This window comes from Petaurus breviceps, unplaced genomic scaffold (assembly GCF_028583685.1).
Source record: "Petaurus breviceps papuanus isolate PSGF00001 unplaced genomic scaffold, PetGlider_PUasm1.0 176, whole genome shotgun sequence".
NCBI classification, from domain to species: Eukaryota; Metazoa; Chordata; class Mammalia; order Diprotodontia; family Petauridae; genus Petaurus; species Petaurus breviceps.
This window is the reverse complement of record NW_027185771.1, coordinates 11,718,660-11,737,648: the sequence shown is the minus strand read 5'-3', so window position 1 is coordinate 11,737,648 and position 18,989 is coordinate 11,718,660. Positions and strand designations below refer to the sequence as shown.

General features: G+C 46.8%; 1 protein-coding gene across 8 annotated transcripts in view; it reads left to right on the top strand.

The window, feature by feature from the left end:
• The window catches only part of GSE1 (Gse1 coiled-coil protein), a 183,715-nt gene that overhangs the window by 82,321 nt on the left and 82,405 nt on the right, over positions 1-18,989 (top strand). For 2 of the 8 annotated variants that reach the window (XM_069085627.1, XM_069085625.1), the window contains exon 1: positions 642-832. The exons of 4 other annotated variants lie outside the window; for them this stretch is intronic. In XM_069085627.1, the coding sequence (XP_068941728.1) occupies positions 826-832 (7 nt within the window). In that variant the 5' untranslated portion in view covers positions 642-825. Of the gene's footprint in view, positions 1-641; positions 833-1,224; positions 1,562-1,756; positions 1,880-18,989 lie in introns of those variants that run through there. 2 more of the 8 variants (XM_069085626.1, XM_069085623.1) reach the window with 2 other exon arrangements.

Here is an 18,989-nt window from a genome sequence, read left to right as displayed (position 1 = left end):
CAAGTTCCTTTGCTACACTGAGTCCACTTAAGGAATCATAAAATAAGGATAATGGTATCTCTTTCCAAAGTCTGATGTGAGGACCTTATGAGATCATGTATTTAGAATGCTTTGCAAACCTTAAATCCCTTAGCTTTTTTGTTTGTTTGTAAAGGAGAAAGGTCAGCAAACCTTCTCTAGAGAAGCAAATTTAGTGTTATTTTGATGGGAGTGGAGGGGATAAATTGGGCCTGCCATCTAAAGGTAGGAGTCTTAGTTGAAATAATTGTGTTCATATCAAACACTTGACTTTTCATGTTGATGAATTTAATATTCACATGTCCTGTTTAGAGTTTGGGCCGTGGTGGGAGGATCCCCCCCCCCCCAGTTCCTCCCCTATACCTGAGTGTCCTGGGCTCACCTGTGTTGTGCTGGGCCCGGCCTGCCTGTGTGGGCTACTGAGTGGGGGAGGGGGGCGAAGTGAAGATGTGTGCAAGCAGACATACAGTGTGTGTGTATGTGTATGTGTATGTGTGAGAGAGGGAGTTTGCGGGAGAAACCCGACACCTCTTGTTGGCTTAGGTCAGGAGCAGGGAAATGAGCCAGTGGCATGGGGCGCGGGCGGGGGAGGGCGTTGGGATTGGGTGTGGCCTCGGCGGTGGCGGCGCGGCGGCAGCAGGTGTTTCTTGGCCTGGGCCCCGGAAGCTCCACCTCCCCAGCGGGCCAGCTCCCGAGGAGCCGCGCCGGAGCAGCCCCGGGTGAGCCAAGCAGTTCAGACAAACAGTGGGGTGATGATGGCTACACGATGTGTCAGCTTGCTGTAAGGCGGAGCTGTGGGGCCCTGGCATGAAAGGTGAGCTGGGGACGGGAGGGATTGTGTGCGAGAGTGTGTGTGGCGGGGGGAGTAGGGAGTGCTGGGCAGCTCGGGCAGGGTTCCGCTCTGCCCCCCCCCCCCCCCTTGCCAAGAGCCCGCAGGGGGTCTTTGGGCCTTTCCAGCAACAAGTTCTCGGGTTTCGCGGGGTCTGGCTGGCTGGGGAGAAGAAGGGGGGCGGGAGGGAGGTTGGAAGGGGGCGGGCGGGCAGCCAGCCGCAAACGGCTTTCGGCAACTTCCCCCTGAGTGTTGCGGGAGATAAGAGCTGGGCGGGCAGGGAAGGAGACCAAAGGGCAGATCCGTCCCCTGTGCGCCCCTCCCCGGCCCCGAAAGCGCCTCCCTGGCGCGCGCGGGGGTGGAGGGAACAGCGGCCCCGGGGGCTTGGGGAGGTGCTGGTCTGGGCTCGCTGCTGCTCTGCTCTCCTCTGCCTTCCCCTACCCTCCCCTGCTCTCCTCTGCTCGAGCCGGGGGTCTGGATCTCCGGGTCCCGGAGCCCCGCCCCGCATCCGCCCCTCGCCCCGCCACCCGCACGGAGCCGGAGAGGCTCGGACGGGACTGAGAAGGAGCGCGCTTGCCTCTGGGCGAGCACTCCGAGGCGGGCGGCCCTGTTCCTGCTCCGGCTCCCGTCCCTACTCGGCGGGCATCGGGACTCGGATCTGGAGCCGGCTCGTGGAAGGCTCCGCGGTCCGGAGGAGAGGGAGCCGCTGTCTGTGTACGTGTGGGGGAGTGCGTGCGGGTGGAGGGGCCGCGGGAGAGCCGGGGGTGGGGGGTGGGGAGTGGGGATGGCTGGAGGGTTGAGTCCCGAGGCGGGGGAGTCTCGCTTGCTCCCCAGCTTCCCGTCGCTTTGGGCTGGGAGCGGAGTCGGGAAAGAGGAGGAGGAGGAGGAGGCGGCGGCAGGCAGGCAGGCTCCTTCCTTAGCTGCCGAAATAAAAGTTTGCTCAGCCGGCAGGAGGGTACGGGCGGCGGCTGCGTGCCCCAATGGCAGGTGTTGGGTGCCCGGCTGGGCTCCCTGGGGCGTGGAGGCTTCGCGGTAATGTTTCGTGGTTTTTTTGTGCTGGGGTGGGGGTGGGGGCTCTTCGGTTTGATTAGAGGGACGAGGCTGATCTGTAGAGGCGGGGGCGGCTGGGAGCGGAGCTCCGACTTGGAAAGGCTGAGGATCTAGCCGTGGCTGCTGAACCGGTGCCAGGGCGCCCCAGCTGCCGCCCGCCTCCTCCTCTCACAGGACGTGGTTCCCCAAAGCCCTCTGGAGCTTGGATGTGGGGCAGACTTCCCTCTTTATTCTCAACTGCCCTTAATAAAGAGATCCCCTTGCAGCTTTTGTGCGCCCCCCCCCCCCCCCTCCCCGGCTGCCTCTACCCTTGGCCAGGGGGCTGGCCATTCTCTCCCCCCCCCCCCTTTGAATTCTGTCTTCCTGGCTGCTCCTTCCCTCCGCCCGCCCCCACCTCTAAGATGGCCCGGGCTGACTCCCTGATAGGCGGTGAGTGGCCAGTCTAAGTGGAGCCGATTCAATTAGATTGCAGCAACAGAGACACCTCCTTTCCAGCCCTGCGCTCTGGCAGGCTAATTAAATTCCCTTCATGGAGGCGGACCACGGGTTCAGCTCACCCCTTCCCAGCCACCTCCTGGCCTCCGCTCGCTCCCCCACCCCCAAGGTCAGCCCACCCCACCCCCACCCAGCGAGGAGATGCTGCTCTGGCCTGAAGGATGATGGAGAGATGGGGTTTTTGTTTTGTTTTCTGAGATACTTCAGGTGTATTGGGGAGAGCAAGGGTCCTGCTCTCCTAAATTACTGAGGAGGAAATGTGGGGCCAGGGGAAGATTTGTTTGGTTTTAAATTCACAAAGGCCAGCGGTCAGCACCTGCTTTGACTCCTGGAAGGGTGATTGATACAAATGGAAAGGACTAGATGGATGGGTCTCAGTCGGGCAAACCAGCCTTTGTCCGAAGAGTGGGTTTAAAACAAATTAAACCCTAGTTAACCCCAAGATGCCTTATCTAGGGAACAAAAAAGGGAGGCTGTCACACTGAGGGTAGCAAAGTTTGGAAAGGCAGAGACGTCCCCCTCTAAAAAAAAGATTGCTTTTGTTTTAGTGATACTAGTAGCCCCTACAAGGCTGCACTGTTTGTCCTAAGTGGTTAAGCTGATTTCTAAGACTTGGGAACAAAGAGTCAGGGTTTTTTTGTGATCACCCACCTAGGGCACTATGATTTCCCATCTAACTTTTGCATTCTCTTTTTTTTTTCCTTAAGAAATTCCATCCCTTCCAAAATGGTTTGCCACAAATCCTAGGTTCTCCCATGTAGCCTGGAGTTTTTAATGATAGCACGCCTTGAATACTATTGGTAATTTTTTCAAATAGTGTAATACAGGCTGTTTCCAGAATGAGTTGTTCTCAGAGGAAAAAAAATTACGGGGGTGTGGGGGGGAAGCATCGAAAAGGTGTGCTGTTGGGTGTGAAATTTTTTGACCAAGGTCACTCCCACCCTCACCCCAAACTGGCTTGACCTATTTCTCCAACTAAAGAGCTTTGTGACCTTAGACAGGTCACGTCTCTTTCCAGCTTTCTTTTCCTCACCTATATAATGGGAGTTTGGACTACCTGATCTCCAAGATTATTTACAGGGTTAACATAATTAATTTGGCTCCTAATGCTAGTAAATCTGAAACCTCCTGTTGCTGGTTCCAAGAGCATGTTAGAATCCATTGGTTCTACCCCTGGCCACCACTGGTCTTGATGGGCAAAATACAGCTAGCAGTGATTCCTAACCACTTGAGTAGAAATCCCATCTTTTTGTTAAAAATACCATGTGGTGTATATTTCAGTATATTTCTCAGCATTTCCACAGCAGCGCACTGATTTCAGAGAGAGAGAGTGTGTGTGTGTATGTGTATGTATGTATGTATATGTATGTATGTATGTATACCTTCTGCCTACTTGAATCGGCAGGGTAGAGAATGGTAGTAAAGGGATAGGAGAGTGGAAGATTTCTTTTGGAAGAAGGACGGAAAGTAGAACTTTTAGAGCTTGGAAAAGGAACTGGATCCTGAAAGAAGTGATTTAATAAGTAAAGCTCTCCAAAGGCCTTCCAAGATACTATTTCCAAGGGAGGGGCAGGCTGGAGAGAAGAGAATACAGATATCAGTTCTGGAAGGAACATCTGTTTAAGGGAATACTGGGAGAATCCTGCATTCTGGGTAGTAAACTGAAGAATAGAGGGGTGAGGAAACAGCTCTGGAGGTCTGGGTGCCTTCTTCAAGGGCTCTCTCTTGAGCTCTAGATGGGGAGCTATAAACATAATTTCCCTATCACCGAAGGAAGTTCCATGGGATGCAAATAAGTGTTTTCTGTGGTTGGTTTTAGAACTGCAGGGCTCAGAGAGGGGAGTGAGCCCAGAGCCTTCTCCTTCGTCCAGGTGCATTAGCTAAGATAGAGACCATGTGGGCCCCCTTCGCCTTCTGCAGATCGAGCAGGAGAGTTTCCATGGCGCCACTCAGTGGCCAAACCAGGACCTGAACCTGCCAGTCAATCCCTGAATTCCCAGCTTGTGTCCTATGCGATACTGTGCCAGAACTGGCCGTTACTGGTCGACTTGTCCTGCCCCTTCAGTTTACCAGTGAAGAGGCTGAGAACGAAGTCTGGGAAGCCGCTTTTCAGAGCTAACAAGTGACCAAGGCTCATCAACATGCCTTTCCTCACTCTGTTCCTTTTCCCCTGTAGGACCACGTTGTACAGGAAAGAGGGTGAGGCCCCTTAGGTTGTGGCAAGCACAAGTGATGGCCGGTCTCCTGCCTTGACAGAAAAGGAGAGGCAAAAAGAGAGGTCTAACTGGCTTCCCCTTTCCTTCCCCCATTGGGACTTGCAGGGGCTTGTGCCATCAGCCAGCAGGGCCGGTTTTCCCTCCTCTTGGCCCTCCCAGCCTAACCAGAACTCCTTGTTCATTCCCAAGCAGAGATTATTACTAGAAATCCAAAAGCCCTGGCAAAGCTTGTAAGGTCGTTTTTAATGGCCTTTGTTATAGCAACGAGAGCATCATCAAAGCCACAAGTCTATGTGAGCTAGGCCGTCCCCTCTCCAGGCCCTCCCTTGCCCTAAGATTTGGTGGAAACCCTTTTTAGCCTGCAATACACTTGCTGCTGCTGACTTAGCACTCGGTTGATCAAGGGGAAGTATGGACTGGCTTTGTTTTTTTTTTCTGGCTTTGTTTTTAATGGATTTTCATAGTTCTTTAATAGGAATAAACTAACATTTATATGGGGCTTTAAAGTTTGCAGTATGCTTTAAAAATCTTATTTGATCCTTATAACAACTCTACGAAGGTTGGTGTTATTACTTACCCTCATTTTACAGATGAAGAAACTCAGAACAGGTATTTCAGTGTAAGTGATAACAGGGACTATTGTTTGGGATTTTTTTGTTTGTTTGTTTTTGCTGATGAAGAACCAAGGCGGTTAAGTGACTAACCCAGGACTACACAGCTAGTAGGCCAAATTTGAACTTGGAACTTCCAGACTCCATGGTCAGTGCTCAATCTACTGGGTCATCTAGCATGTTTCTTATCATGTTTAGGTGGTACTCAAGACCACCGGTGAATTTTCCTAGGCTAAGGAATTCTGCCATAGGTAGAGTTGCCAAGAATCATAGAAATGTTGAGCTGTAGGAGCCTGGATGAAAAGACATCATTTAGTTCATAAATAAGGTTGGAAGGTTTAAAATCAGAAGGGAGCCTAAGGACCAGGACTAATAGAGGTGACCTTTGTGACCTTCCCAAGCCTCTACAGCAAGATGGTGGCCTAGCCAAGATTGGTGCTCAGGTTTTCTCACTTCTAGATAATACCACCCATGACGATTTAAGGTTTATAACACACTTTCTTTTGCATCTTACCTCATTTGATCACCTGGGAAATAGATTTTATTATCCCCATTTTGCTGATGAGGAAACTGAGGCTGAGAAAGGCTAAGTGTTACATAGCTAATTGAAGCATCAGAGGCAGTTTTCTAATGAGTCTTTCCTAATTCTCAAATCCAGCCTCTTTTTTTTTTTTTAATTACCCAACAGGGGCTGATGAAAAAACCTTCCTCAGCTATTGGCTTTCTCATCAACTTTGGCAAGTATTTATTTTCTAGCTACTGTGTGCTCAGCACTGCACCAGGTACCCAGGTGTATGCTGGGAATACAAGACCAGAACCCTCTTCTCAGTCATCTTAGGAAAACCTCAGGGAAAAAGGTAACAAGCAGAGGAGGGTCGTGACTGGGTAAGTGCAGTCCTTGAGGCTAAAATGAGTTTCTGAGGAGCCGTAACTGGGTGAGAGGAGGCAGAAGAAGCAAGACACCAAATCCGCCCTCCCTCCCTTGTTTTTCTCCCGTTCACTGGGGTTAGAAGCAGTCTTTTACAGCCTGCACATGATGACAAATAGGGGGCCTCTGGGTTTGATTGCAGAGGACTTTTCAGGCCTCTGGGGAAAGAAAGGCTTGGGCTGTTTGGCTCTCAGGATGTTTGCTATAGCCAAATGAAGCTCCAGGTGAAAGAATTCCTTCTCTTTAGGCAGCGCCATACTCCATATGAAGGAAGCAGACTTGGTTATCTTTTATCTCTCTGTGAAAACCAAAGGAGGTGGTGCTGTAGAAATGTCTGTGGGGGTACCTTTGTTATCTAGGGTGGGCTTTCCCTCTTGTGACCCTGGCTTAGAACTAAGACTAGACCTACTGTTTATCTCTATGATCCTTGTGGCTCTTACCTCCTCCCCCTTACACTCTGGGACAATTTGAGACAACCCTCTGATCTGATAAGATGTAGAGAGAGGTTGCCAGGGTTCATAACATGAACTGACTTGTGTTGATTCCTCCTCCCTCCCCAGAGCAAGCCTTATGAACTGGGAAAACTCACTCAGATGGCTTCGATGGTTCTGTATTCTTGAATCCCCAAGGATTTTCTACCATCCCAATTCTTGAACTTAGCATCCCCCCGAACCCCCCAATTTCAGCTAAATCTTTGAAGTCTAGACTTTTTTGATTTCTCCAAAAGTTTGATGACTTTTCAGACTCAAGTGATAATGTGGTTGATTGCTTTATCCGCTCTTCTCTTCTTGGGCCTCACTTTCCCAACCTATCAAGTGAGGATGTTAGGTTTGATTACTGAGATCTTTCGTTTAAAACTCTTCTTTCATTTGACGGGCACTTTTCTCCATGTGCTATAATTCTCCATGGAAATGCTAGGCTTTCTTGAAATTCATAGGACTCTTTTTGGCTACTGATTTCTCTCCTCTTGAGTTATTAATTTTTTTGGTTGGTTTGTTTTTTGCTTTTTGGAGGGGCAGTTGGGATTAAGTGACTTGCCCAGGGTCACACGCTAGTAAGTGTTAAGTGTCTGAGCCTGGATTTGAACTCAGGTCTTCCTTACTCCAGGGCTGGTGCTCTATTCACTGGGCCACCTAGCCACCCCCTTAAGTGTTCTTTAATAATAATTTACATCATATATATGTGTGTGTTTCTATATACATATATCCACATGTACATATACATATATATGTATATACATGTGTCTTTAAAGGATTTGGAAAGTTGCTATCAGTTTCTTCATTGGAGTCACACAGCAGCCCTGTGAGTTAAGGGTACTGGTATTCTTCAGGCTAAAAGGGTTACCTGTGGTCATAGAGCTGTGAGATTTGAACCCAGATCTGACTGGCCCCAAGCCCATTCTACTGCCGCTGGCAAAAAAGCCAACAATGGAGGCTATATGTGAGAATATATTATTGACTTATTGGGATCATAGTATTGATTTAAAGCTGGAAGATGCCAGCCCCTTTATTTTGCAGGGGAAGAAACTGAGGTTCCAAAGTGAACAAATTTGCACAGGAGTCATGATGGGGATTTAAACTCTGCCCCCCCCCCATTCCCAAACCAGTGCTGTTCCTTATTGGTAGGCATCGGATTAGATCATCTCTTAGGATCCTACAGGCTCTCAAATTCTATGACTCTTGACATTGGCTATACTTCAGATCTCCCTCTCTGAGCCTCTCTTTACCTGTTTTTATAAATGGGTGTAATCACAGCCATCCTCCCCACCTCAATGGGTAAGATACTGTAAGATACAGTGGAGCTAATCTCTGGGGAAGGCATGCCATAGAAATGTAAGGTGTTAGTCAAGAACAGTGGTAATAGCAATGAGTAAGTACCCAGAACCTATCTGTTCCCCCCCCCCCCCCTCCACACACACACCAGTTTTTGGTGCACTTCTCCAAATATCACCCCCTTAAACAACTACTCCCCTTAGGGCCGCTTCAACCACAGAATGTGCTGTTCTTGGTGACTTTACTGAACTGCGGCCCACACGGGTCATAATTATCGTTCATTAAAACACATACAAAACCTTACATTTTTCAACCACCAGATTTAATATCACCCTGTTTCCGTGAATACAACGGATTCCTTCCCGGGTCCTATGATGCAGGGAAATGGAGAGGTTTTGTAGCTTATTAGGGATCTTCTGTTTTATGGCTAGAAGAGTTTAATACTCCCTAGTTCTGTTTTCACCCATAGGCCACAAGCTCCTTGCAGCTCTGTTCTGTTTGAGTTGGTTGATTATAGAGGAAGAATCTTGAGGCCCAAGTGACTTGACCAAGGTCACTGCATTTGAAGTAGGAGCCAGCATTTGAAGCCAGGTCTCCTGACTCAGAGTTTCAGTGATGTTTCTGTTCTGCCTGGTTGGTTGCCTCTTTGGGGAAGAAGGATTGAATGAAATTACTTTAGTGCTTAGGTGCTTCTCCCCCATCCTTGCCCTTCTTCCAGAAGAATTTCCATTGCCTTTGGGCAGCAATAAAAGGTATTGATCCCAGAGCCTCCTGTCTTGTATTGATGTTGGATAGGTTAAGCTGTTCTTAAAGGGGGGACGCATTTATCAAACTGAGACTCAACCAAGTTTGCAGGATGGGGCTAGTGATTCAGTGTGGAACAGATCATGAAACCCGGAGGTGTCTAGAGGGGAGCATCTGACTCTTCCTCACAGTGGAGGGGAAGAATTTATTGGAAAACTGCAGCCTATTTTTCTTTTTCATTTATCTACCCCCCCCCCCCCCCAAGGAATTGTGCGCATAAGCTGCTGTCCCTCAGGACTCTACCGAGCTTGGGGCAGATGGAGCTAGATGAAAACATTCTGGGCTATGTGTGTATGGAGGGGTGTAGGAGCTTTGGCTCTGAAGCTGGGTTCAAATCCTCCCTCTCAGGCTTACCATCTGTATGGCTGGGTAAATCATCTCGTCTTCCTGACCCTTGGTTTCCTCTGTAAAATCAGGCCTTTGAATCACATGGCCCCCTGACCCTTTTAGCTCCAAATCTGTACTCCTGTATGGAGTTTTCAAAGGATTGTTAGATTTATTATGCATTAGGAGAATCAAATATTCAAATCCTTGTGAAAACCCCCAACCTTGGAATCAGAATGAGGACCAGAGTTGGAATTCCAGCTTAGTTCTTTAACAACTGGGTGGCCTTGAGTAAGTCACTTTTCCCCTCTCTAGGTATGTGTTTTTTTCACCCCTCAGTAAAATAAAGGCCCACCACCAGGGGCCTTTAAAGAAAAGCTTGCTGAGATAGAACCCAGAGGGTTTCTTGTTTTGAAGAGTGTTGGACTAGGTAGCCTCTGTTTCTACCCACTCTTCAGAAAGCCTTTCTTATTGCCTCTTAATTCTAGTGCCTTTTCTCTATTGATTACTTCCAACTTTGCCTACAGAAAGCTCATTTGTATATAGTTATTCTCATATGGGCTCCCCCTACTAGACTGTAAACTCCTCCAGATCCAGGGCCATCTTTTGTCTTTGGTATCCCTAGCGCTTAACACAATGTCTGGCCCAATAGTAAATGCTTAATAAGTGTTTCTGGACTGACTGACATTTTGGGGATCAGATATTCCCTTCAGGGTCCCTTGGAGGTCTGGATAGTCTACGAGCCTGATTCTAAGCCATTATAACCGAGTTCTACAGCTAGAATAATTCAACAATTTATCTTTTAATTAGCAGCTGTATTAAGTTACTAATAATTTGCTAGATTCAGTTCCCAAAGCTGAAGAAAGAAGAGAGGATGCCAGTGTCCCCACCTTCTGTTAGCTTTACAATGTGACTGGAGTGAGAGAGGGCTCTGAGGGAGAGACCCCGACAAAGTGTTCTGGGTGATGAAAACCTAGCTACATGGTATAGGTAGGTAGTCCTTGATGGAAGGAATTGGTTGCCTTGAGGAAGATGGGAGGGAGGAAAGGAAGGAGAAAAAGAGAGATCACCTTGGTAGATTTCTGACCCTTGAGCTAGGAGCTTCTGCCTTCTGGTCCAGTTGGCCTGGATTTCTGCTACATCTGAGCTGTCCACAGCTCACTCAGAATTTGGGTTAAACCAGGGTGTCATCTTTCTGAGGGAGCTGCTTCCAATTTGCATGGTTTCTCCTCCTAGAGCTTCTGCAGAATCCCATACTAGGTGGGGTGGGGTGGGAATGGTTGAGGGGGTAGGAGAATATCCCTGCAGCTGCTTTCCACTCCAGCCTTTTCAGGGCTCTGGGACCTGAGGGGAGAATTCTGACTAACAATGAACGGCCCTTTCTGTCATTCTTATAGTGTCTGGCCGTACCCTGTGTGGCTTAACTTTGCATGTGTTTGTGTCTCTCCACTCTGTGGAATAACCTCCTATCCATTGAATGTGGCTCCAAACCATTCCTTGTTATTCTCTGGCTTCATGGTCAGTTTCCCATTTAATTTATATGCAGCTAGAAGTGTGTGGTTGGGGGGGGAGGGCAGGGAATCTTTGCTAGCTAAGTGCCTGTACGCCTGGATCTTCTCAGCTCCTGAGGAAGGAGGGCTGCAAATAGGGATATTTCCATTTTCCATGTGAGAAGACTTAGGAACATAGATAATCATGTCCAGCAGGAATCTCTGGAGAAACTGAGGCCCAGAGAAGGGAAGAACCCTGTTTAAAAGGTCCCAGGAGTCAAACCCAGACTCTCCGACTCCAGATTTCTTCCTCTAGACTATTTAGTGACCTTTTCATCCCAGAACATCAATTTGCTCTAGAGGGACCACCACTACTTTACAGCCTTCCTCTGCTTTCCAGAAAGGCTTTAGGTCTAGGGTGGGCACCCATAAGTGACAGATACCCTGGTCTGCATTCCGGTGTTGGAGCTTCAATGTGCTTGACTTAAGTCTCACTTCGTTTGCTTCATGAGGCTGAGAATTTGCATTTCTTGGTCATGTGGAGGGCATGAAATCACACTTAGCCAACTATTGGGTGCTTTGAAGGCCTCTCACCACCCCCTCCTTGGTTCCTGGAGTGCAGCTCCCTTGTTCTCTAAAGTGTGAGGGATGTCAGACATTGCCTGAAGTGTAATTAATACATAGGGTTCTGAGGATCAGGAGGCTTCTAGGGAAGAGGAAGAGAAAAGGCAATCGGAATCTGTAAATCACACTTCTAAATGCAGTGGCATCTGTTGACCTTTAAACATCACTTAGCCCTGTGAAATGGGCCGCCTTTGGAAGGCCTGGGTTCTTTCTCCCTGAAGGTCTTTCCCAAGTGGTCCTCCAATCTCTGCCAGATGTCAGAGAGGGAATTTTCATTCAATTATTGGTGGGTGTAGGCAACTTGAGGCTTCCTCGATTCTGTGGGACCTTCAGGCAGTCAGGTAATTTCTTTCTTCCTCAGTTTCCACATTGTAAATTGGAAAATAATATTTGTTGTACTCTAATTGTATCTTGGAAAACGCTTTGTATGCTATAGAAAAGTGAGCTACTACTTCCTGAGGGTTTGTGGTGAAGAAAACATTCAGTCATTAGAAAAGCCTGGATTTAAATGTTTAGAGGACAGTTTTCACCCCCATGGCCTTTTTCCATAAGTAATTCAAAGGATATGCTCAACTTGCCTGAGCAGACTTCCATAGACCTTGAATCGATCATTTCCCTTCCTCTTTCCTCCCAGCTTCCCTCAATTTACAGATTAGGAAACTGAGTCCAGAAAGGGGATATAGACAGGGTCAGGATATAACAAGTGGCAGAACTCAGAATTCGTACTTTGCCCCCTGATTCCAAAGCCAGAACCTTGATTCTGTACCATGATGTCTTCACTGGTGATGGGTTTACAGTCTACTACTCACTCCTGCCATACAGCTATTTAGATGACTTGAAATCATTAGTTTATTAAGTAGAAATTAGTTTGTAATTAGAAATTATCTAGTTAATTGTGCAGATTTAGAGAGCTTTCTTGCCAAACAGCGCTTGTCTTTTTGTAATATGAATTTTCATCACTCCCTAATTTCTTTCCTGTAAATTCAGATTTTATTATATTTGTGTGGTCTTTGTTAAAAGCAAGGTACATATTTTTCTGACACTAAATCATGTTGGGGGCACTCTGTAAATTGAGTTAGCCTTGAAAATATGAGGCAGCTGGAAGGAGTTCAGACAGAAAGTAGAGTGTGGGACCTGTGGGCAAGAAGACCTGAGTTCAAATTCAGCCTCAGACATATTAGCTGTGTAATGTTGGGCAAATCACTTCATCCATCAAATGGAGCTAACCATAGCACCTAACTCCCAGGGTTTGTGTGCAGATAAAATGCAGTATTTGTAAAGCTCTTTCGTAAACTTACAGTGTTATCTCTATAAATGCCAGTTGGTGTTATTAACCCTGGAAGCAGCTAGGTGGTGCAGTGGATGGGGCCCTGGCCCTGGAGTCAGGAGTATCAGAGTTCAAATGTGACCTCAGAAACTTACTAGCTGTGTGACCCTGGCCAAGTCACTTAACCCGTTTGCCTCAGTTTCCTCATCTGTAAAATGAGCTGGAGAAGGAAATAGCAAACTGCTCCAGTATCTCTGCCAAGAAAACCCCAGACGGGGTCACCAAGAGTTGGACACGACTGAAACCAACATTAGAAAATCTAGTTTCAGGGTCTCTTCTTCCCTTTGCTCTGTTGAGAGTCTCCTGAGTGGCACCCACCACAATCCTCCATCAGACTCACCATTCCCTTTCTGCCCAAGGAATTGTCTCTTAATCAGAGCAGAGTCTTCTTTGCATAGCCAACTAACTAATGGTGCCATAACTAACGGCAGCCAGTGCACTTTAAAGTTAGTAGATGGTTTCTAAGGCTGGCCTGTTGTGTTTAATGCCAATAGGATGTTCAAATCTCCCTCCCTGTCCTCCCCCCATATGCTTGTACAATCCAAGCTGTTTGTTACTCCATTCATATTTCATTGAAACCACTATTTTTTCCTTTCCAAAATTCTCGATCCTGGTGTTCAAGACCCTTCACAAGCCAGATCCAAAATGATCTCACCATTATCCCCTATTTCTCGGCTGCCCTTTCCTCCTGTCTGCCCCTCTCTGGTTGTAGCCTTTGCTCACATCATCTCCCCATCCTTCCTTCCCTCCCCCAGTCCCTTTTGGCTAATGTTCCTCCCTCTCTTTAAGGTCCAGCCCAAGTGTCTTCCCCTCCCCTAGCTGAAAGTGATCTCTCCCTCCTCAAATTCCTGTGGCCCTTTAGTGGACCTCTGTCTCATTCTCTCAAGTCATGTTCCCTTGCCTCCTGGTTATTTTGTGTGTACATCTTTCAGTGCTATTAGATTTCAAGCTCTTTGAGGGGGGCAATCTGGTTTCTCTCTTGATATCACACAGGGAATTCCCCTATAATAGCCATTTAATAAACATTTCTTAAATTGGTTTATATCCTTCCTTCCCTAAGAGCTAAACCTGTGATCCAGATTAGATATCTCTCTTCCTCCTTCCTCAAACATCTTCCTCTTTTGTTGGAGCATCTGGGGTTAGAAGGGCTGTGTGACTCTAGGCAAGTCATTTCCCCTCTGCCTGCCTTGGTTTCCTCATCTGTGAGGTTAGGATAACAACATCTGCTTACAAGATTGATGTGACGGTCAAAGAGTAAATGAGACATTTATAAGGCAAGCCTTGATGCTTTCTTTGTCATCCTTGTTGACAGTCTCCTGCTACTGCATCTTTGCTCTACCCTCATTTTTCCTTCCCTTCTCCCCTTTAAATGTGTTCGAATCTAAATTGTGGAGGGGGGAGGTGAACCTGACCTTTCCAGGCTTCCGGTTACAGTTGGATTTTTCCTCTTCCCACCCCATTGTCACCAGACTTCGAATAGAGAGTAGGACAAACACTGACCATGTTTCTGAGCATTCTGGCTCTGGGTCCTCAAGTCTCATGGAAACTTAGGAAGTTCCAGTGACTTTCTGTTCTCCAAGTTCAGCCCTCCTCCTTTTCCTTGACCCTTCATCTGCACCAAAGCCCTCAAACCCTCCCTTTTCTTGGCTTCTCCAACTCTGCCCTCTCAAAGGACTTTACAAGCATCCAACAGAAGTCCTTTGTGAGGGAAGCACTAAAGATAGCCTGCTTAGCTCAGGTTGTTAGAGAGAGAAGGGAGTGGACAAAATAAGGCCAAGGTCATGGACCGGCTCCTGGATGGGCCAGTTGTCAGGGCTCTGTTCCATAACCCAAGACTTAAGCCTTAGCCAGGCAGCTTGCAAAAGTGTGTTCTTAATCATGAGGGCAAACTTTGCTAGCCACTGCCTGAATTAGCCCCAAGCCCAAGCTTGACTGGCAGCAGAGCCATTTCTCTAGTGATGGGTCCTGCCAGCCCCTCTTAGAGACTGGATCTGGAGCTCTCCTTGCCTAAAATCCCCCACAGTATGTGGGCAGTCATCTGTCTTAGGTTTGCCATAACGATGACTGCTAAGGATTTACACACTTTCTCCTCCATCATTGCATGTGGAAGCTGGGATCCAGCCCCATCCCCTCTCAAGGACTGTATTTGGAGGTGGCCTCACAAGTAGATGGAAGAAATAACTCCTGGTGATACAATGGGAAGAGTCAGGATCTGAATTCTAATCTCCTCACTGGTGCTTGTCCCCAGCATAACCTTGGGCAGCCTCCCTTCCCTTGTCTGTACCAGGAGGAGGCTGGATTCAACAACCTCAGAGATCCTCTCTGGTGCTATATAGTTATAATATATATCTAATATATATATATGACTTCATGACCCTACTGTGCCTTGGAACTACCAATGATCCTGAAACTGGATTTGGAGTTCTTCCCCCCACCCTCCCAGTGGTCTCAGGCCGTATGTGGAGATGCTAACTTGGGCCGAGAGAAGCCTTGAGCTTCCTTCAACTACCAAGGGCCCAGAGACCTGACCAAACCTCCCTTGAGAGAGGAAGCAACTGAGCCAAGTATTGAAATCTTTAAGAAAGGAAGGAGAATGACCTGGAGGATGATAAGGCTTCTGGGCCTCCTTCCCTGCCAGCCCAGGCCTCCCCCTGACCTTATAAAACAAACCTTCCTCTTGAAGTCCTTCCAGTTGTGGCTCAAGATATCTCCCTCTATCTATCTGTTTCTACTTTTACAGACAAACTGATTAAAAAGTAGCCCTTCTTCTAGGGGGAAAAGTGCTACCCTGCCTCATTTCTTTCCCAGACATTCTTTTAAGTCACTCTGGCAACTGGCTTCTGACCCTTTAACTAAATTGATCTTTCCAATGATCACTTGATGTCCATTTCTGTTGGCCTAGTCTTAATTCTTCATCTCTTTTAATGGCTCCTCACCCGCAGCTTTTATCAACATCGACCTGTCCCCCAGTGCCACATGAATATTTTTTCTTTCCTTGCATTTTGTGATGCTGATGTCCCCTGATTCTCCTCTGCTATGATCATTCCTTCTCACCACTCTCTTCTGAATCATCCATCTTCCCACTGGTGTGGAAGTCACTATTGACTCCTGCCTGGCCCAACCTTCTCTTTTTTTCCCTAAAAGATCCTCTTCAGCTTTGATGGGTTCAGTTCTCCCTAAGGACATAACTCTCATCTATATATCCAACCCTAGACTCCACTCCCAAGCCTTCATCTTGTCCCATGAGATTTACCATGTCAGACTCATTGTCTCCCTAAGGCAATAATATCCTTCCAACCACCAGAATTCAGCATCTTGGAGCCTTGTTTGGTTCTTGATTCTTCATCCAGATCTTGTTAAATCTTCCTTCACAGCAGTTCTTGCATCTCCCCATCCCCTTCTTATGACCAATATGGCCACCACCTTAGTTCAGTTTCTGCCTCCTTGAAGCACCTAGGCAGTGCAGTGGATAAGAACGCTGGGCCCAGAGTCAGGAAGACCTGAGTTCAAATCCAATCTCAGACCCTTACTAACTGGGTGATACCATTACTTAACTGCTGCTTGCCTCAGTTTCCTCAACTGTAAAATGGGGATAATAATAGCACCTGCCTCCCAGAATGGCTTAAATAAGATAGTTGTAAAGTGCTTTGCAAGCTTTAAGGTGCTACATGAATGGTGACTGTTATTACTGTTTTATCCATTCCTCCAGTTTCATTCTCCCCTACTCCATCCTCCACACTGTTGTCAAATTACTATCTCTAAAGTATGACTTCTCAAAGAGCTTGTGGTGGCTCCCCATTGTCTCTACTACTGTGATTGTTGTTAAAAAGTCTGGCTCTTATGTACCTTTCCAGATGCACCTTGATATTACTTTGTTTCCCATACTCTCCATTCCAAGCATATTGGTTGAATATGACATTCTATCTTGTGGCCTTCCCTGCCTTTGCATTAGCTGTTCCCCCATGCCTGGAATGCAGACCCTTCTCACTCTTGCTTCTTAGAATGGTACTTCTTCCTAATCCCCAGTTCAGGCTTTCTCTCCCTCAAATTATCTCGTATGAAGGTCAGTGCTAGAGAGGCAATGTACTGCAGGGAAAAGAACGCTGGAAAACCTAGTTTTCAATCTCAGCCTGGATATTTAGGAGCCGTGGACCTTTGTTTCCTCATCTGTAAAATGGGGGTGATAATAAGGACTAATTTTTGTCTCACAGCTGGTGAGTATCAAATGGAATAATATTTATAAAGATCTTATTTGTCAGCCCCACCCCCAATAGAGTTTTGGTTTTTGTGTCCACATCCCCTGTGCCTTGCACATGTTAACTTAATAATTTTAAAAAACTAAATCAAATCAGGCCCTTGAAAACCATTCTTTGACCTCTCCAGTGACTTCTGAGGCCAAGTGCTAACCTCTTCTTATTAGCTGGGTGACCCAGAATCTTGTTACCCAGCCAGCTTCTTTGAAAATTTGTATCCTCATCTCTAAAATGGGAATAATAAGTACTGCCACCCTCCCAAAGTTATTAAAAGATCAAACAAACAAATGCCCTCTTGTAAATGAATGTGCTGTTATTAATAACCCAGGCCTGAAACAGGCCCACCGTTGGTTACTTGAATGGTCCTGGAAAGGTCATAGTATTGCTTAGTAAAAAGCTTCCAGCCTTCTCTTCTTCCCTTGGTGGGCTTGTAGAAATGAGACTCACTCCATTCTCAGCCTGTTTTAAAAAAGAGCTCATCTCTGCCTGGTTTTATTTTTTCCTCCATAACTATCAATCAACACTTGCTGTAATCAATACAAATGAACTGCAGGTTTCTGACCTTAGGGAGTAACTGTACTCTTCTCTCTTAAGCTCAGCCCTAACATAGAATCTTAGGTTTGGAAGAGATTTCAGGTCATTTAGTTCAGGGATGGAGGACCTGTGGCCTCAAGGCCACTTGTGGCCCTCTAGGTCTTCAAGTGTGGCCCTTTGACTGAATTCAGCCTAGAGGGCCACATGTGACCTTGAGGCCACAGATTGCCCATCCCTGATTTAGTTCATTCTTCCCTCACCCAGTGGCAGAATTCACTCTCCAATCTGCCAGGCTAAATAAGCCTTCAAGGGCTACTTGCTTATTTCTGAAGAAAGTGCTGTGTAAAACTGACCACTCCTTATAGTCACCACCACCATCATGCACGGACCCTGTCACCACCCTATGAACCAAGTAGCCTTCTCTTTACGTGCTGGCCCACCTCCTAACCCCCAAATCTAGGTTCCACAGCTGCCTAAAATAATCTTTTTCAAATACTTTTTCCATCTGTTCTCATTCCTCTTCATTCATTTATCTATTTAAAAAAACCTTACTGGATTCTGTTGCCTGTGATACTGGAAGCTGAAGTTCTGCTAGCTCCCCAGCCTTCCTCTCCCTCTCTATATGTGCCCTAGGCAACATCAGCTAGCTGTCCCTTGAAAGGAATCTGTTCTTTCCTACCCATCCAACACCAATGCTTCTTACTTGCTAATAAACCTGCCTGTAAATCCAGGTGAGTGTAATAAAACGAAAGGGTGGAAATCCATAGAGAAGTAGATTTCAGCTCTGGAGAAGAAAGAAATTCTTATCAATAAAGGGGTGGGGAGAGAAAGAAGTAGGAAGTTCCCAGGCCAGAGAGGCTGGCTGACCATCCATTTAGAATGGTGGGGGTAAGAAGACAGGAATGGAATTCTAGCTCTTATGTACTGACTGAATGACTATGGGCAAGTCATTTTCTCTCTGGACTTCCTTATAAAGGACTTAGATTGTTTTCTTTGGCAGGGAGTGGGGGTATGGTGAGTCAGTTAGGGTTAAGTGACTTGCCCAGAATCACACAGTATTACATGTCCGAAGCTGGATTCGAACTCAGATGCTCCTGACTCCAGGGCCAGTGTTCTATCCACTGAACCCACTTAACTGCCAAGGACTTAGATTGTCTTCAAAGGTTCTTCCCTTCTCTAGAATTGTGTGATAAAAGTCAGAGACTAACATAATTAACCTCATTTCATCTTTGACTCTTCCATTTAAGACCATTTCAATACTTTTGTGAACAGTTTCTTTAGATCAATTCACATTGAGTTTATATAAAAATGTTCTGTTTTCAGGTTTCAGCCTTCTCTCCATTAACCAGAATGTTTGTGTAATGAGATGCTCTGCTTAATTTAATTTTCAGAATCAGCCAGTTAAGGAGCAAGAATTTATTAATCTTTTGCCCCATGCCAGGGCATAGGTGGTGAATGGGGATGGAGTTCTGGACTGTGTGACCCTGGCTGAGCAAGTCACTTAACCTTGTGTACCTCAGTTTCCTTATCTGTAAAATGAGCTGGAGAAGGAAACGGCAAATCACTCCGGTATCTTTGCCAAGAAAATTCAAAGAGGGGTCAGGAAGAATCGGACAAGGCTGTGATGACTGAACAACAAAATTCACCAGGAGCTTTTGCTGAGTGCTGAAGAGACAAAGAAAAAAAACAAAAACAGTTCCTGCCCTCAAGAAGC